The following is a 25,121-nucleotide window of genomic DNA, read 5'->3' as shown; positions in this document are numbered from 1 at the left end:
TCAAAACCTACCCCATTGGTGTTACAATACAATGCATGAGGGCTAAAATAGCTGTGACTTGAAGTGGGATTCATCTATATAAAACATGTACCCTATAATATTGAATATCAATTCCTCGTCAAATATCAATAAAGTGCGATGCCACTTTCGAGCAACATCTACCCTAGATCGCATTAGCAATGCAAGACGGTTTACCAAGCTAGATATTATCTCTGCATTTCACCATATTAGAATGGCCAAGGGCGATAAATAGAAAACAGCCTTCCGGACATTGTGACGAATCTACTTGGCCGGGTAGATCAACCGGTCAGCTAGGTAAGATAGTAGAAAGAGTATCACTATATCTCATATTAAGATATATTGAAAACTAATCCTTGATCTCTTCTCCTTCGAATAGATCAAGATAATATATAGAACGCCCCATTAGTTAGTTAATGTCGTACTCTGGCGTATTACGGCAAGCCCCGCAACTATCAAGGCATCCACATTCTGCCGCTCAAAATTGAATTTACGAGTATACTTGAACATTTAAATTGACATTATATATTTCATTTTACATTTTCAAGTTCAAAGACAAATTCCCTTCTCTGACTACTAATACGTATCGACAATAACGTAATTTTTCTTTACTCTAGGCGGTAAGTATAGAACTTGGCAGACTGGCAGACTAGGCATAAACTAGGCGGTAATACAATTATACCTAGGTATAGAGATGGTAATTGTTAGGTGTGGGGAGCAGATTGGCGAATATCACTAACATTACAACTTGGGACGACCTGTCGATCCAGGAAAAGACCGTCTACTGTAGTATAACCGGGCGTACTCTACAGCATACCAACGAGGCAGGCGTGGAAGAGCAATTCGATTACAATATACTCGACCAGATCTGGAAAAATAACCACTTTACCTAACATGGATTTTGAGACCGTTCGCGTGCACGAGTATGCTGTGCTTGGGGAGGGCTTGGGAACTAAAGTCTCTGTGACCAATGCCAGCGGAGTTAAAACATGTTATATTTCAGATGGTCTAGAAAGACGAATTCGAGTTGAAAGACAGGATCCCTCCTCTGCTGGCAATGACGATCCATTTCAAGAAGTCTCCAGGCGTAACTACAATGCTCAAGGTCAATGCTCCGAGGTAACGACCATCGACTGGGTAACGATGGACAGGGACAATCCCGCGACATGCGAGATGCAGCAACGCCTCGAGTTTAACAATTGGGGCCAGCTCTGCAAGACTACCGATAACAGCGGACGAGTCACCACTTCTATCACCGACCCGATTGACCAGTGCACCACGATTGGTGTCGAAGGAGAAGGGACTATGACCACCAGGCACAATCTGGCGGGGCTGCCGATATGGACCCTATTCCGTAAAGCGGATGGAACAGACTACAGCGCAAAGGTATCCAGCTATGACGGACTGTATCGTCTTGTCCGGGAGCAAGATCCGCTTGGACGAGTCACTAAGTACGCGTCCGACAGCTTTGACCGCATTACGGACACCACCTGGCTGCCTGGCGGCCGGACGACCACCACGACCTACACCGACCAAAGCTCAACAGAGCTACCGTGCAAGGTCGGCTTAAACCGGCAGTCCGTCGTGGGAGAACAGCGGTTTGACGGATTAGGGCGAATAAAGGTGCGAAGCGTTGGGCCACGCGTTACCTCACAGAACTACAACGGCAACACCCCCGAGCCTAGTGAAATCTCGGATTCTTAAGGGAATGTCGTCTACATAGAGTACGAGCCAGCGTTACACTACGCTCCTAAAACCGTCACTTGGAAGGAGAGTACAGATACGATTATATATAGCCCCAAGGTCGGCTAGCCCGCTGGGCTCCGGGGAACATATTGCACGGTCACCCGGAGCTATAATGCCGCGTCTCATCCGTGGAAGGAGACCTTTGAGATCTACGACGGGGAGAAGTTTGCCACTGAATATTCCTTTTCTATGGCGGGTCGGCTACAATCATACACAAACCCGCATGGCCTCAAACAGTCCGTGGAGTACGACGAGTGTGGGAGACTAAGCGTTCAGAATCAAGGGGACTCCGAGGTGGCATTTACTTATGACACAGCGAGTCGATTGGCAGTATACCAGATCCAAGATCAGAAGGCAGAACTCGTGGTATCGTCGGAATTAATATACAATAACTTTGGCCGAGAAACAGCACGCACGGTGAAGAGAGGGGAGGAGGTCCTCTTAACTATAATACAGGAGTTCAATACACTAGGATTGATTGAGTCACGGTCAATGCAAGATAGACAAGCCTCCATTCTGCGCAGCGAAGGATTCGAGATATGCAAGGCAGGATAATGGACTACGATACTCTAGGCCGACTTATCCGAGTCCGTGACAAGGACCAGGAGCTGCTGTGCGATTACCGCTACGATGCCGCTGGGAAGCTCGTTGCCCAAATCGCCCCCGGCCAGCCGGATACCTACCTGTTCTACAGCGAGGAAGCGCTCATCGCCACTAAAACCGGTGAATCCCGAACCAGCTCCCTGTCAGACGGCAAGACCTTCTGGGGCCAGATCGTGCAGAACACTGAATCTGCGCAGCAGCCCGAGTCCTAATTAAGGATAACAGACACGCACGACTCGGTCCTCGGCTGGGTTAACCCTCAAGCCCCAGGCAAAATCCATCTCCAATCCTATACACCCTACGGTCTAAGCACCAGGTCAGAGAAATCAACAAGCATCGGCTTCAACGGCCAATGGCGCGACCCCATAACTGGCTGGTACCACCTAGGCAACCGATACCGCATATATAATCCGATCTTACAACGCTTCCACACCCCCGACCCCATTTGCCTCCGGCGAACACAACCCATATAACTACTGCCTAAGCGACCCCGTCAACCGCGTCGACCCAAGCGGCCACCGCAGCGTCCTTGGTATCTATTTCGGCTGGAAGACTCTTATCGAGTCCATCTTGGGCGTTCTAGCCAGCATCCTCGCCGTGATATTCACAGCCGGCGCCGGTCTAGCTGTTGAAGTAGCCGTCGGCACCGTGGTTGGGGGTGTATCCAGCGCAGCCGGCGGCGCCCTAGGCGACCTGGCCGAAGGCCAAACACCCAGCTGGAGCAGTGTGGGCGAAAACTTTGGCATGGGTCTTGCCACGAGTTTGGCAGGGCCACTTGTCAACCGAGCTTTCGGGGCTGCTAAGGCGCTGTAGGTCGCGTGCTCGGCCATCCGCTAGGTAGCGATGATGGATATTAAGGCGGGCTGTAGCATTGGGATTGTAATTATTCTAGCTCAAGATATTTGTCAATATCTCACACATCTGAAAGAGTGTTGAATATGGACTCATCTTGTCTACAGTTTTTATGATACCTTCCATCGGGCTTTGCGAGTCCCGCCAACGCGCTAGGACGGATCCGCCTCGGCAGATATTTGTCGACCAAAGTGGGCCAATATTACCCATTATTCAGCATCCGCTCGGTCCGACTTTATTCCTTTGTTTTCACCTTTTTTCATCCAGCTCTCCCAGATAGATTCAGATAGTTAGAGACCTTAGAGACCTCAATTTCTTCAATGCATATCCATATTCTTATATAATCGGTGATACTAGCTCATACGCGTATTCAGCTGACCGACATTATTCCATCGAATATTGGCGGCCGATACGATAGTTACATATCTGCTTTGCCACCCAGAAAAGCAGTAGGGTTAATCCAAACACAAATCCTCGCGGCGAGGCAGTCACCGCGCTTTTGGATGACCACGCGCGCTATAAATATATACAAAAACGGGACTAATATCTTGATCAAGCAACGGGCACCATGTTTGATGGCTATGATGAGAATAATGGCTTGCTACACTTCTGTGTTGATTATCACGCACTGTCATTGGGTCCGCTAATTAATACGTTTACAATATTTTGGATAAAACTTTTATATCATGTTTCTTTCCCCAGCATCGTTCGATTTTTACAGCAGAAACTATAACTCCGAAAGAATATCGTCCGCCGCCTTCTCCGCCACAAGATACGTCGAAAGCGCGGTAAACGTACCTGGAATCCTCGGATAGACCGACGCATCGACGACTCTCAACCCGCGGACACCACGCACCCGGAACTTGGAGTCCAGCACGGCCATGAGATCCCCATCTGCACCGATCGGACATGTACAAGACGCGTGGTGGCCCCAGGCCGTATCCTTTGCATACTGCTGGATCGCCTCCTTCGTCTGAACGTGCGGACCGGGGAGTACCTCGTTAACTTTTACCGGTTGAGAGGCAAATGCCTCCCGACCCAGCTGAACCGCTTCATATATGGCCTGTAGATCCGCGTTGTAGTCCCCAGAACCAGTGTCAAAGTAGTTGAACACGATGTCCGGCATATCCAGTGGATCTGCAGACCGAAGGGTGACCGATCCCGCGGTATTGCGCGGGTGGCCTTTCAAAACTGCCCAGGTGAACCAGTCATGTCGATCTGTTAGGTATTGGCTGTACTGAGGGAAATACCCACGAAAATTTGCCGGGAGGCCAAAGACAAAAGCATCGTAGGAGTTGTCCGTGGTGACGCTGCTCTTGTAGAACATGGTGGACGCCGCCCCCGGTGCGGCGTAAAGGCCGCGGCCCCCTAACAAGGTAGGGTTACTCCACTGCCCCAGGCAGCGATCCTGGTTCTCATCGTCCTCCCACGTGCAGCCGTCCGCAATGCCCCAATTCTTCGGGACGTGACCCTGTACCGCAACTTCATAGTGGTCTTGCAGGTTAGTTCCCACCCCCGGCAGGTCCGAGATCACCTTGATTCCGAACTTTCGAAGTTCTTCCGCGGGACCGATGCCGCTGAGTTTCAGCAGCTGTGGGGAGTTGTATACGCCCCCGGAGACGATCACTTCCCGCGAGGCTGTGGCCCTGCCGGGAGTCCCAGGTGATGCAGTCCTGGGATTGGCGAGAGGGCTCGCCCTGTAAAGATATTTCCCATCGAGGAACTCGACCCCCGTGGCGCGTGGCGGTTGCACCGATTTGTCAAATATGACCTTGGTCACAAAGCAATCGGTGCGCACGTCCAGCGGGTACTTCTTCGTTCCGTCCCTGTTCTTCGCGTCCCGCACAGCGATTATGAAGTCTCGCGGACCGCTGCGACGCCCATCCTGTGTGGCAATGGGGACCTGGTAGTACCCTGGTTGGGTGTCGCGAGCCACACTACCGTCATTGGCATCCGCAGCAAGGAGGGTGGCTAAATTGAAAACGGTATTTGTGCGATTGCCCAGGGCAAAAGCACCACCCAGGATCACGCTGAGGAGCTGCGGTTCCTGCAGGACCAGGCCGAGCGGTGTCGTGCTGGTGTGGAGCCAGCCCTTCGTGCCGTGTCCTCTGGATCCAGGGAAGAGGAGATAATGGTTGTTCTCCAACCTGGTAAAGTATTTCCGCATGTTTTCGGGAGACCAGGATCTATCCCCGGTCAGGGCGACAAGATATTCGAAATCAGATTGATGGGGATAGATGGTGACCAGCGCATTATGAGCTGTACACCCCCCGAGGGTACCTGTGCGTGGGTAAAGTGTTCCTTTCATGGTCGAGTTCTCCGGCGGGTCCAGGCCTGTGTATTCGTCTCCATCGGACGTCGTGTAGGTCGTCTTGTAGTCGCGAGCTTGCCTCTCTTCATCCGCGTAATGTCGGACGAAAAAATTCCAGGCCAACTTCTCGTCCTCGGATGCTCTGGCCGAATACGAGGGGATGGAATAATTATGGTTCTGCCCCTGGTCATTGCCTGCTTCGATCAGCAGTGTCTTATGCCCTGCAAGTGCGAGGCGAGTGGCCAACGGACCACCACCTGCACCAGATCCTACCACAATATACTCGTATCCGGAGAGTTCGACAGCTGTCGTGAGCCCAGTGGAGATGGCCACAAGGCCAAAGAACCGTCGGATCAACATATTAGATTATAGAGGGCGTCTAAAACGAACTGCTGTCCATCGCGTTCCTTTTTATAATCTCGGTGAAATCCCTCGCATGAGGGGAAACGTAACCCTATCTCAAGAACGGGATAATGGAAGAGGAAATGTGTAGCTTACCCCTCTTACATGCAGCGCATCCCCTTTACTTGCAGCAGACTATTGGATGGCCTGCAGGGATCGGCGGCTCCATCAATCTCTGTCTGCACAGGGTAATATGGCGGAAATTAACGCTTCAACTTAACTCTCCGGCCTCGCAAGCTATAGCAACTGTTTCATGGCCATATAAGATATCTGGTGTATTGAACAACTGAACATTTAGAGTATTCCGGAGGCTGGAAAGAACGACTTTTATTGACCAAGACACAAGGATGTATTACTTCATACATCCGTGATCAATGGAGCCATCGCTTCATTTATCTCCTTAATTACCAATGGGGTTCTCTCCGACTGATTCTTCTGATTAGATTGAAGGTCACCCCCTAGTGGGATCTCTTGATGTTAATCATTTCTGGCCTGCATAGCCGAGATTACTTTGGTGCCTTGGCACGCTTTCACCCACGAACTTGAACTAGTATAGATTTTGTCAAATAATATGGTGTCGACAATTAACTTAGTTAACTAACTATGGTAATATTGATTATTCAGCACCTTTCTCGGTCAAATGTTGTTGATTCTGTCAATGTGAGCCGCGTTCTCAACATCATCAGAGCGTATATTTCCTATATAAGTTAGTTTACGTTCTTCGTTTGTTTACCTCGCCTTTATAAAAGCGAGATGTTTTGGTAGTTTAGTTGAATCAGAGACCTAATCTATGAAGGATCGATACTTGCGAATACGCGTATCTTTTATGGTCGACATATGGCTATATGTTGCTAGGATCATTCAAAAAGTTCTCGACAAACTAAAGAACATGATAAGGACAACCAGTATAATCAAGAGGAGCCCAACCAGCTCAAAATCATCCATTTAAGACCTTTGCAAAAACTATATCTTCTTTCCAATTTAGTGCTAGCCGAATATCCAGCGGATAATAATTGAATGACAAGAGATAGAGCACGTCCAGAAGCGCGTTGGCCGGGCAGCCAATACTGTGGATATTGTTATCCTCCAGATCCTTAGTAGGCTACCGACGTGTAGCTGGTATAGTGCTCTTCTGCCACCCATTCCTTCCCCTGAACAAATGATCATAACAATTTGAAATATTGTCTTTACTAGCAATTGTCTGCGATTTAAAGGATTGGTTAGAAAGTGGTTTCTGTGTGTTAAAAGAGTGGTCTTAGGGCATGAACTTGAAGCTTGTTTAAAGTATTGCAGAGCATCTATAGTCCATTATATAGTAGGTAAACTATGAGTATGGTATGACATTGTTTTAAGAACGGCCTTGTTGGACAGTTCATGGAAGTGAATACTGAGTTCCTGCTGTAGCGGTCGCCGTATCTCTCTGACTCTCCAATCGTCCACCTTTCGGCTCCACCTACGATCTTCAATCTCTAACTACTGGATGAAATTAACAAGTCCTTCCTCTGAGTTTATGTGTTTTAAGTACAGTAGCATGTCCCACGACGGTTGATGCTCCGGCCTTACTACTTGTTTGTTTTCTAACTGATTCTTGACTGTTTTGACTTGTTTAATTCATCTGGTATCACACCCTACTGTCTTTCCTTTTAAGTGAATATGTACACAGCATGTGTCACTCGGAAATTTTCCCTGCATTTTTCAGCTATGCCTAATTCAGATACTAACTACGGAGTAAACAATGACAAACCTCTATAGACTCAAGCAGTAATACATTGAAAGATTGCATAAGTCAGGCAAAATCAACTATTTTATATGGAAACATGTATATTTGCTTTCAATAGTGCTGATGTATATGTATTTTTACATACCACCCTAATGAAATTAATAATATTGCAATTATGAATTGTGATGCAGAATATATTCCTTCATATAAAGCAATAAAAATATAAATCAAAAGCATGCCAGTACTGACCCAATGAAATATGCAAGACACTAACATACTTGTAGCTGTATTCTACAATAAGGATGACAACAACAAGAAGGACAATCGCAGTGTTGAAGAATGTAGAATAACTACCTTCAATTTCTTCGAAATGCTAGGTTTATCGCGGGATTAATTGGAAATACGCTGGGTTTTTACGAGTGAGATTTCGTATCGGTAGCAAGAATTATCGCAGAGAGTGGCTGAGCTAGCAAATATTTTATTTAAGAAAAGATGGCATCTGGGACGTATAGATTAGACCGGACAGTCTTCCACCCCTGAAAGACTCCAAGGCAAGTGAAGTGGATTTCTGTTTCCTGGTTAGTCTTATGTATTCTATGAAATGTAAATGCAGGAAAGAAGAATGAATGCCTCGTCGGGGTTGTCAGGCGAGATCCAGGCTCACAGCTGAAACTGGCATTTCTCGGTGCACTATTTACTTGTCAGTCTTCTATCTTCGGGCAGGAAGGCTAGATCTAGTGAACTTATCAGGATCCCTAAAAGAGCCACCGGATCATTTGGAAATCCTACGGGCGATTAAACACACGTACTGCACTGAATCCCAGCCAGCTTCTTTATATAGGCTAGCTGGCGGTAGAATATGCAGCATAGCGCGAATTCATGGAAACAACGAGCGATCTATAGATCAAAAAGGTATATCCGAAAAGATAGTTTAAAATTATTGGCATCTAACTGGGCTCCTTTGGTCTATCCATTGTTCCAGCAGAAATAGAGGTGATCGACACAATTTTCATCTCCCGAAGGGACGTTTACTCGGTATGGTGCTTCGAACTGTGTTTCCAACATTCCGGTCGGTGAGACCACCAACTGGGGGAACTACAGGTAAATCATCGGGAATTTGGAGGTTTTTGTGGTGAAAGATAGAGCCATATTTATCCCCAAGGATCTCTTTCAGGGGGCCATTTTGAGACAGCCGTTTCAGCTCAGCTTGCGCAGCTTGTGCCCGCGTGATCCAAGCTAGAAAACTGGAAACCAGCATAGCTTGCGTTTTCTCGACTCGGAGGCTATATGGTGTGCCCTGTTTAAGGGTGATCGTCATGAAATAGGATTTGTGGAGTTGCTGATCCAAGTGCTTCCTCCGCCTTTCCGCCATCCGAAATTCCTCTACCTTCTTACACGGGTCATTTATAAATTTGCGCAGAGAGTCACAGTCGGCACAGATACATTGGATAGTTGTCTTGACTTTCCAGTCGGCTGGTGGTGAAGGGGCATAATTAACATAGCCATTCACATATGATGTCAAAAAAGTTGTAATAAAGTGCTGTTCACCGGTGGTAAATGGACGTTTTGTAGTTCGTATGTGTTCGCAAATGCCATTTGCCACAGGGAATAAGAATTGATAAAAAGCACTCTCCATTTCACTTCTCTTGACATTTACAGAATACTCAGTAAGGGTGCCCATTATTCCAGTGATATCGTTGTCTGTGGCATCGGCCAGCTTAATTAGCTTTATTACCACGTCTGGTGCAATCCGTGACGCTGTAATCGGCTCAACACAGTAAGAACTCCAGGAATACGGTGTTTGAACAGGGCGTAAACTTGTAGCATTCTCAATCTTGAAAGATTGAGTAATCTTTGAAAATAGCCTTTTTATAGCTGCACCTACCGCATCCTTGTCCAGGTTCCCTGTACGTGCGCGGTCATTTGCTGAAGTAATAAACGATATAATAAAAACAGTGTTCTCCAGTTTGGTCTCCAGGAAGGCCACGGTTCTGATGCAGTCAGAGGTGTAAACTACGCTTCGAAGAAACGTGTCTTACCTTGCGAGAGATTCCTTTATAGGATAATCACTTAGTGCATTCGCCAGATCACGCCCATCTGCTTCCGAGCCTCTGAATCGGGTAGAGAGCATAGTATTAAAAGTGATGTCCTGCCACTCCAATACCTCGGTCAACGGCTCTTGACTCTGTTGCTTGCAAAGCAACTGATATTCTTTGAGCAAGTTGGAAAGTAAACCCATTTGCTGAAAAAGCAAGGTATTGTCAGTCGGGTAATATCCTCTCTGGAATATTTTGTTCAGGCTGCATGAGTTAGTGCATAAATACTACGCAATAATGCATGAGCTTAACGTACGATAAGCGAATAGAAGGAAGGCCATGTTGTGAAATCGTCTTGGCGATCTGAGAGATTTGAGAGGACGAAAATTCGCCATCAATCAAGGCCATGCTCCGGCCAAATAATTCCGGGTCCGCAAGTTCAAAAGCAATCTGCATTATCCTGTTGGCGTATTCCTTCCGTGTGTTATAACTTGTGCTGTAAATCCTGTCAGAAATAACCGCCCTACAGACTTGCAACAGATTTTGCCGGGCCGCCATGTCATTTGGTTGTTCTGATATAACACGGTGACAGTTTTCTAAGAGTTGTATAATATCACCTTGGCCATGTTTCGACTGATGGAGCATAAACAAGAAGTGAAATTTCTTTGGGATAACTAATACGCCCTAGGAAGCCAAAGTTAGAACGGATATACAGAATAGCAGTGCGTGCCAAGAGTTAGTATTATTAGTGCAAGAACTTACCGTCTCTTGATAAAAGTAAGTCGCTGTAGCCCCCTCATTGCCTGTAAAACCTTGAAAGTTCTCTTTATCTGGATCGCGATTGAAAACATCCTCTTGAATTAGCATCTTCTCAGGGAACGGTAGGTTTTTTCCGACCACAATGCCTTTCGTGTTCACTACACGTGACAGTTTAAGGGTAGATTCAATCAGATCTACAATACTGTGAATATCATCACTACCATAACGTCCACGGCCATAGTAGGAGTCGTAGTATCCATCATCAACTCCACCCATGTTTTCTTTCTCAATGTTAGCCAGGAAGATATCAAACCCAGTCCTTTTGCATGCATTCTGAAGTTCTGCAAAACGAGATTGGTCAACACCTTTAAGGCGAGCACAATTGAGCTCGGCACTGGTATACTGATGTTCGAGTATATAGACAAGAGCTGGAGGGCAGGCTTCGTTGAAACGATCATCCCAGCCATCTAGATATTGCATGGGTTCTTCAGCGGCACGGGCCCAACGTTCAAATAGATGAGTAAGTCTCTCCGTCTTACTGCCATGAAATCCGAGGAGAGCGGCTGACGGGCGATGGATCAGGTTGTAAACCAGGGCAATCCTATATCCGGATGTAACAGGCTTCACTTCATGTGTAACATCGGCATACCAAGCAGCCCATGAAAAGCCAAATTCGGAGTTAGGCGCCGTGTGAAACTTAAGATGATTGTCCCTATGAGAGGCGATGACACTCCCTCCTTCATGTTTCGACGGGAGGCATACAACAAGCGTGCCAAACATTCCATCAGCCTTTTCAGAATCTTGATGCGGCAAGAAAAATGCGCCCTCCTCATAGATAAGTAATTTGTATAGCTCCGCCTTGACCTCCGGGGAATCTGCTTTAAGACCAAGACCAGCAACAGCTTGGCTGACGAGCACGCCCATTTGCGCTCGCCATAGAGGATTCCGGAGAGAAAATTCATTTGAGGCGAGTTGCCAACATTTCCGTACCGATTCATCTACCAGGGTCTCTGTTCCCTTTCCGTAAGGGCTCATATGGCAGGACTGAATCATTGACTGCGCATCCTCGGGCGATATAGGAAGTCGAATAAGCCCAGAACTTGGAACGTAAAGGCCTGGATTGACTCCGCTGTTAAGATTGCCACTCGTCAGAATTGATCCTGTCGACTTAATCAACTCTAGGGCGGATATTATGTCTCCTTTGATGTCGAGATGATCTTCCTCCAATGGGTCCATTTTGAATTCATCCATTCCAGTTTTCATTTCCTAGTAATGCGATCATAGTCGAAGCATTTCCCGTGTCAAGTGGGTTAAGGACAACAAGTTTGGCTGTTATCGTGGAAATATTTGGCGGTATGTAGGGTAGTTAGTAAGATGCCAAAGTAAACAAAATCCTCGAGACGGGAAAAGGGACTCGCGTCGCGCGTCCAGACCCTTCTCACACCGCCTTCTTATTGCAGGTCTTTCGCCAAGAAAACGAGCCGTAAATAGCAAACGTCACAGAGACATGACAACCGGACATGAGAGCTTATTTACAAGGTGGGTATAAACATAATAATTGTTATGAATATGGGATCGGTCCGAAGGATTACCCGAAGAATGGGCGAAGTCCTCGCTTATATATATCTACCCACAGACGAATTCCTGTATACTAAGTTCGCTTATCCTGTTATCCAATTCAATAGTTTAGTTCTCTCTATTCGATGTCAATTCCTCTGACCTTTAGTAGATTCACAGCCATTATAAGAGGCTTACATTGTGTTAGTATATTTATACTTTTTGGCAAGGGTGGCTTATAGAGAGCATAAATGGTAAGGACTGGAAGGAAAATTGTAGGCGTCTTTCTAAAACACATAAACTTAGAACCTGTCGATTTTATTCGATAGTTAGAGGTTCAAGATCGTAGGTTAAACGAAAGGATGACGATTGGAAAGTCGGAGAGGTATGGTGACCGGTGGGAACCAGGAACACAGTTCTGACCACCATGAAGTACGCAACAAAGTGGAAGGAGATTGACCGCAGCCCAAGTTCTAATAATGATATGTTTCTCATTCCAGCGGCAAGTGGCTCCACCACCCCTTATAGCTACCAGGTTGGGGCTTCCAACCCTTGCTATCCTTCCCACGAAACCGACACTATAGTGGAAGCATGTCAACTTCACGACCCTCTATAAGTGGCCAAATGTCTAAATTGCCAACTATATTGGAGTGATAGTGTTAAATGAGGTACATTGGGACCAATTGGTTGCTGAGTTATATACCTTGGGGTTGGGTCTGAATCTATATTTGCTCAGTGAGAATTGCGACATCAATCCTGTTGATCCTCACCCCTACCTAAGAAAGGAGCGTCGCGAATGGGCGACAATAATCAAGCTCTCGACACCGTGGAACAGTGTCATCTTTGCCAATGGAATAAGGCTCGACAATTCCCCAGCTACTTTGCATCTAGGCCGTCTTGATGTCTTGAGAAGCGGGACCGTCTTCAGCAATGGCACAGTACCGGCAAGTGATATGCCAAACGCGGACTTTGATTCAATAGCTTGGTTGTGTAAGTGTATTTTTGGCAACGGTATATGTTTGTCATACCATATGTTCTCATTTGTCTGATCCATAATACGTCAGGAATTGGAACGCTCATTTTTACTTCAAGATTTCTGCTTATCTTTAGTTCCTACGTATATACAGATGATTTCTCGTCTGCATCTGCGGATATAGTCTGAATTGATCTACTCTTATATATATATATATATATATATTTATTGCTCGTTCAACAGGATGGCTCATTAGAAACTGCCGAGAGGGAAAAAAGGACACAAGTCTAACGTCCTCATACTCTGGGACCGCCTCAAAGTTTCGCAATTCGAATCATGCATCATATTTGAATGCCGAAATTATTATTATTGCATATACATTCCCTACACACTTGATTGTATGGGGGTTTCCATAGTATATATTTCATATGAGACGGAATGAATTCATAATATAGGCTGTCTAGTATATGATAGGTGTTGTGAAAACCTTGACAGGGTCCACGGTGCACAGGGGAAATGGGGAATAGGGCAGGAGAAGCTATACCAGCTACACGCACGTAGCCTACTAAGGAGCGTATATATTCAACTAGATATATATCCAACGTCTCATCTAGATGCCACACTGCTCTTCTCACTGGGATAGAGGATTCGGGGGTTGACACCACTGTGCGTAGCCAAGGCGCTAGGGAGGAATCGGTCCGACTCATCGACGAGTGAATCGCGCCTACCTCCAATTTTGTTATTATTGTGCCCAGTTCGCGCACACAAAAGAGGAATGGGACCAACACTGCCAGGCTCACTTAGTGAATCTCCACCCTCGCTGTGGTATCCTGACCTTCCGGTACACACTGGTGGCGGCTGATTTTGCCCCTTTTGTTTGGGTGACCAGATCAAGGAGCCCAATGAAAGGTTCAGACAGTGGGTGACGAAGGCAGCCCTCTTAAACCATATTGACGAGCACATGATCTGGCGCGCGCCTGAAACGCAAATCCACTGCCCTCATCCGTGCTGCCGTGACAAGAAGTATGAAGGAATAACCGGCCTGCGTCGTCATTTCTTTGACGTACATTCCCTCACGGAGCCCCGCTCCAACTGTGTTTCTAGGAAGAGACGGTGGGCATTTGGAGACAACGACATGAATGACGCGAAAGTGGCCAAGTTGGATGACCATGAAAGGAGCAACGCATAGACGGCCGGCCCGCGAGGAATTTTCCGGCTTGGTCATATAATTATCTGTTTAACCCCTTTAATGAGAATATAACTATGTATATCATCATCATGCCTCTCTGCTATACATCTGGCTCTGTCTGGAGGTCCTGCCGCCAAATTCCTTGATTTAGAGCAAGGGAGACATAGCAACAGAAATTGAGAGCCAACCGGATGTGTTCCCTCACAGATGTAATAGGTGTTTCACCAGCTGACGAATAAATACCCGCCCCCTTTTATTTAGGGGCATCCTTGGCACTTGAAACCAAACTAGGCACGGCCTCATTATCTCATCCTGGCGAAAGCTGAATATATGGAGAAAGAGAGGCTAGGATGAAAATAAGCCGGTCGATTCGCCGAGGAACCCAGCCATATCACACACGGCACTAGAAGTAAGTGTTTCCGTATGTATGCCAGGGCTCGTCTGGTTACGGTATCTGATAGCTAACTCCTAGACTATGGGGGTAAAATGCCCTTCCTTACCCCGCCCATCCCAGTATATTGAAAATTTAGGGCTATAGCGGTCATTCCGGGTGGAGTTGATCAGGTCCATGCTATCCTTGGCCAATCTTGCGTCCCGCAATTTCAGCGGAGATGACACTCTACTGGCAAATAATATGAGTAATGAAAGAACCACGCAAATATCTGATAGATTCTGCAAATGCTAGTTTATACATGAGTTGTGGTGCCTCCGGTCCGGAATGAATCCTGACATGCGAGAGTGTCTCCTAAAAGATCTGTTAGTAGGCCGAAGAAGCTATGAGATGTCGTTCCATTGCCCTGCCAGATAATCCCAATGTATCTGGCGCCAGCCTTCCTTTGCCTCCCCAAAGCCTACCACACCATGTACCAGGATAAACAATCTGGACGCATCGAGCCGTCGTTACGGAACGCTGTAGATATTGAAGGCGGCCAACTTGGCTGACCGGTATATCCTTGCTTACCAGGCCGACTCCGACAGGTGCAGGTGTTCTGACCTCTACCATGGCAACCAGCTTTCGAAGACAAATAGCACCGGCACCAGCACCGCAAGGCATTACGACTATCATGACCAAGACGAAGAGGAGAAAAGTATCGACTGCTGGCTTCGCGTGCCGTGAGAAGCACTTTTACCTGGACGTTTGCGTCGCCGACGTACGCGTAGGATCATGATAGAGATGGCCACAGCGACCATATTTCAGAACTATGTTCCTCTGCCTCTGATGTCTGGATGTGCGCTGCCTCGAAGGGAAACACGACGTAGTTGGGCCCACTGAAGACTATCGCAGTTGGTTTTACCATCCGCTACACTTTGGCGACATTTTTGTTACAAAAAATACGATGACGTTGGGAAGGTACCTAGGTACCGTTTGGCCAGCATGGTAAATTGCAATCGATCAATATATCTACCCCTATCCTGAAATTAAATTGACAGAGGTAAGCAATATGATAGTGCTCCATGTGCCTCGTGGCATGTCTTTGACAATGATGCTTCATCTCTTTGATAAACACGTCAGCATTTCGCTCCATCGGCCAATACTGATGTAAATCGTCACTCATTACTAAACATTGCCCGAGAAGCCATTGCATCAACTAATCTTCCATCCCTACAAGCTGTACTTGCGATATCCACCTTACGAGACGAACACTCTAGACCCCAATGCACACATAGTAGTCCACCCACAAGTTAGAGCAAGTGGCATCAATCTGGGTATTCCACGTGCGGAACTGAGCAAGTGTGATGCCCGCAGCGGAGTCAATGGTGTAACAGCTGTCGCCAGACTTGATCTTATAGAAGGTCTTGCAGTTGCTCACGATTCCAGGCATTTGTGGCTGTGGTCCCGTGGGCGTCGGATGGGGCGACGAGCTGGCGGTTGTAGCGCCCGGGACGTGCACGCAAACATAGTAGTCCAGCCAGAGGTTGGGCAACCTAATATCAGTGGTTAATATTTGGCCTCGTATATGAGAAGGAAGGGTACCAAGGGGGAAGACATACTGCTGTCAATGCTTGGATTCCAGGCCTTGAACTGAGCGTCCGAAATACCATACTTGGCCTCAATCGTGTCGCACTGGTCACCAGATGCAATGAGATGGAATTTGTCACAGTTGGAAGGCACGCCAGGCTGGGTTGGCTGGTACTTGGAGGGGGATGTTGTTGTGGTCGCAGTATTCGTGGTTTTCAGCGTCGTGAAGGTTGTTGTAGTCGTGGTCTTTGGGTCGTCCGTAACGGTGCCAATGACACAGTAGCTCTGGCCAGCGGTGACGGTCGGGCATGAGACACCGGGATTCAAGGATTTGAACGATTCAAGGGTTTGTCCCCAGGATGCAGCGAAGGATTCGCAAGTATCGCCTTTGCTGGCCGCCACGGAGAAGCTGCAGACAACGCTAGCAGAGAGCAACTGAGGGAGTAGCCCTAGGACAATAGCGGCTTTGTAACCCATGACTTTAATGAATTGAGAGAGAAAAGGGAAATTTGAGGTGTAGATCCTGGTTCTTGGACTCTTGCTTTCCGGGGTGCTTTTATACTCATACCTGCGTTCGCACGTGCCCCTGCAGGTGCAATCTTGGATGTAACATGTGAGTCAGACTGGCTGTATTTTGTACCTTGGGCTATTGAACTTTCGTGTGGCGCACCTTGGTATGATTGACCACTCCATAGTAATATGGGGGATTCGGACCCTGCTACATCAACGATGCCAGATTGCATCCGGCATGCGGTATTACTATGAGCGTCCTTGGCATTGAGAGAAATAGGGGCATGGTCAAGCACCATGCAGATCCGGCTCCCACCAGATCAGCCGCGGCTCTAATAACTTAATAACTCCGGGTAAAGGCCTCTTTAAGGTGACATCGGGGCAGTCTTAGCGTCGGCCAATAACTACTAAATATGTGTCTACGGATTCGATAGCTTTTAGTGCATCATACGAGATGGAGTATAAGCATAATATTATCCTGTTACGGAAATTTCCAAAAAACTAGCGTACAACGAATTGAACCGTTCCTGCAAGACAAAATGAACATGTCTCACCGAGACAGCCCATCTCATCATGTGAGACCGTAAGCGACCAGCATTCCAATCGCCAATATCCAGGGCCCTCCGACGGGTAATTGAGCCACAGAGGTCGCACTCTCCGAAGACGGGGTTGGGCAACTCAGCCCCGTGCGGACGGGGTTGGCACAGGCATCGGAGATCAGGGCCGCAGAAATACTAGCGGCAGCTGTGGAATCAATCTTAACCTCGCAAGGACTGGCAGTCGGAGACGGACCCACGGTAGCAGCACAGGATGCTGCGCCCCAGGTTCGTGTAGACGGTACCGCCAAAAGATCTGGCACTTGGACCGCCTGGGCTTGGGATTGGTTGCAGACATCACCCTCGGTTGCAGAGACAAAGTCCGGCGATGAAGCGCCATTCTTGGTGGAGAAGTACAACTGATGGCGGCGTGAGTCGAAGTACCCGAAAGACAATGCGTCGCTTTGCGGAGCATGAGAGCAGTTGTTCATCTTGAGCTCCCACGCTAACACGAAGATTCCCTCAATGTCCAGCTTCCCGGTGCTCCAATAGAGAAGGTATGGGTCACTTGTCGTATAATTGGTGTTCGACAGTTGGATAGAGCCCGAGGTAGAGACACTTTCATTGGTGTTGACATTTTGCTGCTCAATATAATAAGAAATTTCCGGGTTGAGGCTTGACACCAGACTCGGGTTTTGGATGGCGAATACAATCGGGGTCAGTGGCGAGGGGGAATAGCTCTCATTGCGCGGAAAGATCAAGCCCTGCCGTGATGGAGGCCTGACTGTAAGCAAGGCCGAGACAGAGGGCCAGAGTAAGCCAGCTCTGAGAAAGCAAGCCCATCGTAGTCGTGGTGGTGATGGGGTAATGCAAGAGGAACAAGTATATGTGGGCCGGAATTTAGAGGAGACGGTGAGAATGGTTCCTTAATATGTTGGTAGTGTCTTAGCCCCTGGATGTGGCTTGAATAGACTGATACTAAAGTCGCTTTGTAACCTCCTCCTGGCTTTAGCGAACTTGACTAGTATGCAAGAATGGTTACATTGTGGATGCAGCCAAGCCTCATAGCGTTGTGATTCAAGAATCTCAGAGGGCTTGCAGATAAGATGAGTTGATTTTAACTGAGAATTCTGCTAGTGCCACTAGGTGCCTTAGCGTTTCTAGTAGCGTCCTAGTCACTGTGGCCAACATAATCTAATCTAATCTCATATGGGATAGATTCATATCGTGCTGACCTGCTTAGCATTGTTAGTTCACATTTCTTAGATCAGGGACTAACTCCGGTCTTCAATTCGAACGATGAACGGATAGTCGGAAGTCCAATACTAAGTTTGTTGTTTACTAAAATAAAAAAAAAAACCGTAGTCGTAGGCACGTGCTGTCGATGTTCGACTGTACGCAAGAAAGTACAAAAGCGGTGGAAGAGCCCCTATGGAGGACGGGAGAGCAGGTCTTTGGCTACTCACTCTCTTTGTTTTCCTTTTCCTCCTTGTCGTTCTTTGCTATTTCCACCCTTTGTCATTCTTTGATCATCCCTGTCTTTTCATAAGGTTGCCGATGACCCCCTCGTGGCTCATTATAGCCTTGGGGGCCGTATGCCTCTTGCTCTCTGGCGATGTTGCCTTTGCGGCACGAGGGAAAGTAGGACTGAGAAATCCTGCTAGTTCTGGTTATCGCGGTAGAGATGCTGTATGCCCTGTCGCTTGCAGCGTTGCAGGACCCAATCCTTCCAATTGGTCTCTCTACCACAACTTTGACCAGCTCCAGTCCTGCCACCAAACATTGTTCTATGATTTTTCCTTGTATGATCGAGTGGATGATCCCAACACTTTCCATCGTCTCTATGCCTGTACCTCTTACGGACCCGACTGGTCGAGCCTCCCGCGCCCAGCGCACGGATGGCGGCCGCTGTCGATTCTCTGAATTCGACTTATTCCCTTGGCTGGTGGAATGATGGACCACTATCTGCTACGGATATTAGCTCTGCTTCCAAGCAGATGCGTCATTACCTTAAGAGTCAGCATGTCGCCGCGAAGAGCACCAAGAGAAGCACTTTCTTGTTTGCTCGATCTGGCTCAGCCGCTGTCGGTATTTACATTGGCAAGGGCCTGCAGAGCGAGGGCGTTAGCTCATTTGCTCTGAATGCGCTGACGGATAATATTCGGACGCTAAATATCAGCTCCAGTAATGTGGCCATGCAGCTATGCGATCCGAACAGCAACAATGCCCACACCTGAGGCATCATCGCCTCTAGCAATGGGACATTTACTCCCGTACAAAGCGCAATGAAAACCTGGTCAAACGGAGGGTGTCTCTCCTTCGAAAATGAAAAGAACGTAACCGGTCTGGCTGTCCTTACCGCTCCTCTCCTGAAGATTTCGACCAACGTCACCCAGTCGAAGGCCATCCGTTCGAGCTCTGCGGTAGCCGCCATTCTCACATCGTCCTCCCACAGTAACATCGTCGCTCGGGGGGAATGCAGCACAGTGCAGGTTGAAGGCGGGGATAGCTGTGCAGCCCTGGCCACAAAATGTGGGATCTCGGCTGCGGATTTTACCAAGTACAATGATGATCCAAATCTCTGTTCATCCCTCATGCCAGGGCAACACGTCTGTTGCTCGGCGGGCACCCTCCCCGATTTTGCCCCAAAATCTAACCCGGATGGATCGTGTGCTACGTACACCATTCAACAAGACGACAACTGTGCAAACCTTGCTGCTCGATACAGCCCCACAAAGGAGGCTTTGGAGGACTTCAATAAGAAGACATGGGGCTGGAATGGCTGCTCAAATGTCGGGATCGGTACTGTGATTTGTCTGAGTAGCGGAAGCCCGCCTATGCCCGACCCCGTGGCCAATGCAGTATACGGGCCCCAGGTGCCGGGCACAGAAGCGCCAGAAGACACTACGGATATCTCTAGGCTTAATCCCTGCCCATTGAACGCTTGTTGTAATGTTTGGGGTCAGGTATGTTGATCCCTCTATAAGCAGATCATGCAGTCAATTCTAATGGGCGTTCGAAATAGTGTGGAATAACAGACGAATTCTGTATCGACACCGGCACCGGCGCGCCAGGCTCTGCGGAGAAAGGCACGAATGGTTGCATTTCTAATTATGGCACCGAGCTTGTGCGCGGCGATGCTCGGAGGTCTTCCGAAGCATTGCCTATTTCGAAAGCTATAGCTTGGGTAGTCGCGATTGTTTATATCAGGATGCCATCCAAATTGACGGGTCTAAGTACACGCATCTGCATTTTGCATTCGGTATACTCACAGAAGATTATCAAGTCAAGTTCCAAAATACTTTGACTGAGTATGAGTTTCGTAATTTTATGAAAATCTCTGGACCGAAGAAGATCCTGTCTTTGGCGGCTGGGATTTCTCCGCCCAGCCCAGTACCTACAACATTTTCCGCCAGGGAGTCAAAGCTGCTAACCGGCTAACAATGGCCACAAATATTGCTAACTTTATCAAGGAGAATAACCTTGATGATTTTGACATTGACTGGGAGTATCCTGGCGTATGCCTTCTTTGACGCCGTGTTCTTTAATTATACGACTAACATGACTTCTTCATACAGGCACCTGATATTCCAGGTATCCCCCTGATGATCCGGATTCTGGTGACAATTATCTGGCGTTCCTTGTCATTCTTAAGAACCTGCTTCCCGGGAAATCAGTGTCCATTGCGGCGGCATCGTCATACTTCTACCTAAAGAACTTCCCCATCGAGAAGATCAGCAAGGTCGTGGACTATATTATATACATGACCTACGATCTTCACGGACAGGTAAGTAATCAATCTGTGTCAGTCATGAGTCTTATACTGATAAATTTACCTTGTATAGTGGGATGCAATGAATCCCAATTCACAGATCAGCTGCCCTTCGGGAATGTGCCTGCGCAGTCAAGTTAACCTAACTGAGACCATCAGTTCGTTAGTCATGATCACCAAAGCGGGCGTGCCTTCAAACCAGGTTGTGGCTGGCGTTACCAGCTACGGGCGTTCTTTCGCAATGGCCGACCCTTCATGCCACGGGCCAGATTGTTTCTACATTGGAGGTCCTTACGACTCGCAGGCCACCCCAGGAAAGTGCACGGCCACCGCGGGTTACATATCCGATGCTGAAATAAATGAGATCCTGGAAGGATCCACAACGAACGGGCCTCTGAAGCGTGATGGTGGAGTCAATCAACACTATGTTGATCCGACGAGCAACAGCGACATTCTAGTCTATGACAATACGCAATGGGTTGCCTACATGAGCCCTGCAACTAAGGCGTCGCGCAAGTCCCTCTACAAGGGACTCAACATGGGCGGCACTACCAACTGGGCCACAGATCTCCAGCAATACAACGATCTTCCCACTCGTGGCGTGGTCTTAGTCGAAAACTGGGCCGCTTGGAAAACAGGCATTAAAAACAACGAAGACCCCTGGCAAGTCGGAGATAGGACGGGAAACTGGACCGATCTGCATTGTACCGACCAAGCCGTTGTTGATAAACGTACCCTGTCGCCGTCGGAGCGATGGAACCGAATCGATGCTCCTCATGCGTGGGCTGATGCGATAGATGTGTGGAAGACCATTGATAGAGGCACTCAAATGGCCTTCACGGCGTCTATCTCAGACACACTTGATGGTCCCGAGATTGTCAACTGTGGCACATTACAGTCGACAAGCGACTGTGGTGACACCAAGCAGTGCAAGGAATTTGACAACAACGGTGCTGGCCCAGCAGGGTATTTGATTTGGAATTCTTTGGTCTATGTTCATGAGCTGTACCAAAGCTATCACAATGCACTGTTCCAGGCCGCCGCTTCGGAAATCACCAACGCTCTCGACGATTTCGAGAACAAGTTCGCACCGATACCGAAACCCCCTGACAATACATGGCTCTTGCTGCTGATCGATCTGATTACTCTTGGAAGTGCGTCAGCAGCGGCCCCGTTCTTCAATTCAGTCCTGTCGAAGTTGCCGTATTTCATCGCGAAGGGATCCACGCTGGACAACTTTAAAGATACTACTATGACCATTATCTCCCAAAGTACAACTATTGCCAAGGACATGCTCAGTGATCCTGACCCCGACGACTGGACTCCGGAGAAGCAGGACGAGTTCACCAACCACATGGGCCAATCAATCGCGGGCTGGGGCGCAGTTGTGGAAAAGTCCCTGAGCACATTATTCGACGGCTCTGACGGGTCAATCGAAACGCTGACGGACCTGATCTCTGACGGCAAATTCATTGAAGGTTCCTCAATCAGCATGGCACTACCCCCATCGGATGCTGATGAGCTACCAAAAGATACGATGACTGCTCTGCAAAAGAGTATAAGCAAATCGTTCTTCGCCTTCGCTATTCCTTCCATCTGGACAGTTTCCGGCAGGTACCCATTCGTTATTGACGCAGGCTACTCGTGTGACCATGTGGATGATATGGGCGATTATTTGGAGGATGATACGATGAAGGCGGCAAAAGCCTGCTACCGCAATAAGCGCACATTGGGAACCCCAATGTTCTTCCTGCGAGGCTGTACTGTCGGCTCCACATTAATGATATCACGCTCGCCCTCTGGTCCATGTGGCACTGGTAGAAGAGCCTGATCCTCTTCGTTTATGCGCCGCAAGTTGGATAGCCCTAATATGCCAGATCCATCGGCTTTGACGGTGTCGAACAGCTCGCCATGCAGCCGCCCAAACATCAAGGCCGTCACCACTGGCTCCATAGAGCAGAGTAATCGCACCACCCCGGGAGAACCTCACTAACCTGAGTTTCGTGTAGATCACCTTGTCTCCCTGCAGATCAGGACCTTGCGTGACATGACAGATAAATAAACAGACCTTTAAAGTAACTTCTTTATCCTTCTATTTAACCATCACTCGTGTCTGATGGTAGCAAGCATAAGCTCGGACCAGATACAGTTCAGTGGCTCGACACTTTTATTCCAGCCCACATCTACCCGCGTGAACTTCCACAACTCTTCCAAATCACTATTATTATCCTGTTTGAGCTGTTATTATTTCTAATTCAGCTATACAACCCGAATATCCCCCTTGGGTTGTAAACACGGATTATATTTTGCGTTTCCTTTATATCGATCACAGGGTATTTGTATGGCCCGATGCCCGTTGTATATCTAGTGATAGTGGCAGAAATGCCCTTGTTAATAAACTTTATCCAGCCAAAAGCTGGTACATACGACCACAGGGTGTGGAAAATAGGGCTTCCCGTCCGCTCAGCCGTACTCAAGCCACACGCCGGTCAGTTAGTAGTTGGGTGGGTGACCACCAGCGAATCCTGACTGTTGTATGTTTTATATATTTTTTCCTGAATTGTTCGGTTAGATCCTTGATCAGATAACCCATCCATCCATCTTTCTTGCATTTTCAGGCTTCCCGAATGGGGGGTGGCTCGTCTAAATATAGTAAAAATCTTTAAATAAAGCTAGTAAATCGCTGTATTAGTTGTTGGTTGTTATTACTGTTTTTATTTGATCACCTGCAGGTTCCTCTGGCTTGGATAATAGAGACAAATGGGTAGGACATCTTGTTACTAGGGGAAGTCAAGCCAATTGCCTGCATAGTTAATTTTCTATAGCGCCTGATGAGTGACGTGATTGTACCTGGGTACCACCCCACTGACTTATATACATAAGTATTATAAATTATAAATATTAGGGTAGACTCGTAACTTGAAGATGATGTGCCACTATCGTACAAAACTACAAACTGGATATGTGACTGTCTGATGGCTGTAACAGCTAGTAAAATTCTCCCACCTGATCGATTAATCTTTCGGTGACTTCTGCATTTTTGGATGCATGATGATTCGATTGCCCGAGTCTTTCGAGCCTTTGCTTGCAGGTAAAACGTGTTAGGTTAGGGTTGGCAGTCGGGGCCCCAGAGCTTGGCGTACCTTTAGAGTCAATTTGTGACTAACAAGCCCACTTTCTCGTCTGTTCCAGCCAACCAGGGACAAGCAACGTTTATGATATAAATTCCCACTTTCCGGAAATGACCAACAAATTCTGCTGAATTGACCATGCCGAAATTGGGCGTCGGAAAGTCTCTGTCGCACAACTTTTGGTTTTTCTTTTTCGTTTTTTTTCTTTTTTTTTTTTTTTTTTTTTTTTTTTTTTTTTCAATGGGAGAGCTGACGACATGTACCCAAGTAATGAACGAGAAGAAAATATGTTCTGATTTCTATCTGCCTGCTCACAATGAAATTATCAACGTAAGCGTTTGTGGAACCGATAGAACTGTGTTGGCATGGTCTGTATATCATACTGCTAACATGACTTCTGTGCTTTTCTGGTTGAGCAGCTAGTAAGATGACAGAATTTTACTCTGTATATTGCAATGGGGCGGGGAAATCGCATGGCAGACGCTGCATTTCCCTAGGTACTCCATAAAACGTAGCAGCATTGGCACGAGTCTAATTTTTCTCGCTATATCGGCCAATGCTTATTTTTCTACGATGACTTTTCCTGCGGAGCCAGCAACACCATTTGACTTGGTCTTAAAAATCCTGCTCAAATTTGCAGTCTGATCATGTCAGGTGAACTCGAGTCGGAAGAACTCGGCTCGTTGCTTGAACATTTCAAACACATTAATAATAGTTATTGATAATTGAGTTTTGTTATGCTTACTTGTGGATTGCTTCTAAGGTAACCTTAAACGCTCATTAGCGGGGAGATCTCCCAACGAATAACTACGACGATCAGAAGGATCCTTCTTTCATTCAGAATCGTTCTGGAAATGCAGGGCAACGAAGGCCGATGTTGGGGTAGGTTGGAGGCCTCTGAAAATGAGCAAAGGGGCTTTTTTATTATGCCACCCTTTTTCTTTACGTAACATGCTCTATGGGGGTGCTGAGTTTGCTGGAGTATTTCTACCTCCTAATTCCCTGCGCCGGAGATTTTCTCTGAACCAAATAATAGCACAGCGGCA

General features: G+C 47.5%; 8 protein-coding genes across 8 annotated transcripts; 4 read left to right on the top strand and 4 right to left on the bottom strand.

Moving 5' to 3' along the window:
* Positions 1-912: 912 nt before the first annotated feature.
* On the top strand, positions 913-1,722 carry ATNIH1004_005508 (uncharacterized protein; the record flags this gene model as incomplete). Its single annotated transcript, XM_033570162.1, has 1 exon — positions 913-1,722. One exon carries the CDS (start codon positions 913-915, stop codon positions 1,720-1,722), a length of 810 nt encoding a protein of 269 aa, XP_033426194.1.
* A 581-nt stretch (positions 1,723-2,303) lies between these two features.
* ATNIH1004_005507 (uncharacterized protein) lies at positions 2,304-3,180 on the top strand (the record flags this gene model as incomplete). The annotated part of the gene is made up of 3 exons (XM_033570161.1): positions 2,304-2,572; positions 2,638-2,683; positions 2,755-3,180. 3 exons carry the CDS (start codon positions 2,304-2,306, stop codon positions 3,178-3,180), a joined length of 741 nt encoding a protein of 246 aa, XP_033426193.1.
* A 766-nt stretch (positions 3,181-3,946) lies between these two features.
* On the bottom strand, positions 3,947-5,890 carry ATNIH1004_005506 (GMC family oxidoreductase; the record flags this gene model as incomplete). Its single annotated transcript, XM_033570160.1, has 1 exon — positions 3,947-5,890. The coding sequence occupies one exon, from the start codon at positions 5,888-5,890 to the stop codon at positions 3,947-3,949; it is 1,944 nt and encodes a 647-aa protein (XP_033426192.1).
* Positions 5,891-8,661: 2,771 nt separating this feature from the next.
* On the bottom strand, positions 8,662-11,683 carry ATNIH1004_005505 (2OG-Fe(II) oxygenase; the record flags this gene model as incomplete). Its single annotated transcript, XM_033570159.1, has 5 exons — positions 8,662-9,486; positions 9,538-9,643; positions 9,692-9,952; positions 10,005-10,372; positions 10,451-11,683. 5 exons carry the CDS (start codon positions 11,681-11,683, stop codon positions 8,662-8,664), a joined length of 2,793 nt encoding a protein of 930 aa, XP_033426191.1.
* A 4,129-nt stretch (positions 11,684-15,812) lies between these two features.
* ATNIH1004_005504 (LysM peptidoglycan-binding domain-containing protein) lies at positions 15,813-16,603 on the bottom strand (the record flags this gene model as incomplete). The annotated part of the gene is made up of 2 exons (XM_033570158.1): positions 15,813-16,092; positions 16,212-16,603. 2 exons carry the CDS (start codon positions 16,601-16,603, stop codon positions 15,813-15,815), a joined length of 672 nt encoding a protein of 223 aa, XP_033426190.1.
* Positions 16,604-17,207: 604 nt separating this feature from the next.
* Positions 17,208-18,694, bottom strand: ATNIH1004_005503 (uncharacterized protein; the record flags this gene model as incomplete). Its single annotated transcript, XM_033570157.1, has 2 exons — positions 17,208-17,952; positions 18,639-18,694. The coding sequence occupies 2 exons, from the start codon at positions 18,692-18,694 to the stop codon at positions 17,208-17,210; spliced, it is 801 nt and encodes a 266-aa protein (XP_033426189.1).
* Positions 18,695-19,070: 376 nt separating this feature from the next.
* Positions 19,071-19,409, top strand: ATNIH1004_005502 (uncharacterized protein; the record flags this gene model as incomplete). Its single annotated transcript, XM_033570156.1, has 1 exon — positions 19,071-19,409. One exon carries the CDS (start codon positions 19,071-19,073, stop codon positions 19,407-19,409), a length of 339 nt encoding a protein of 112 aa, XP_033426188.1.
* Positions 19,410-19,457: 48 nt separating this feature from the next.
* On the top strand, positions 19,458-22,775 carry ATNIH1004_005501 (uncharacterized protein; the record flags this gene model as incomplete). The annotated part of the gene is made up of 5 exons (XM_033570155.1): positions 19,458-20,138; positions 20,198-20,434; positions 20,562-20,680; positions 20,767-20,959; positions 21,018-22,775. The coding sequence occupies 5 exons, from the start codon at positions 19,458-19,460 to the stop codon at positions 22,773-22,775; spliced, it is 2,988 nt and encodes a 995-aa protein (XP_033426187.1).
* Positions 22,776-25,121: the final 2,346 nt, after the last annotated feature.

The sequence above is a fragment of the Aspergillus tanneri genome (genome assembly GCF_003426965.1).
Source record: "Aspergillus tanneri strain NIH1004 chromosome Unknown AapTan_4_pilon_pilon_pilon, whole genome shotgun sequence".
Lineage (NCBI taxonomy): Eukaryota > Fungi > Ascomycota > Eurotiomycetes > Eurotiales > Aspergillaceae > Aspergillus > Aspergillus tanneri.
Note: the sequence above shows the minus strand (reverse complement) of the source record. Positions and strands in the feature narration are given on the sequence as shown.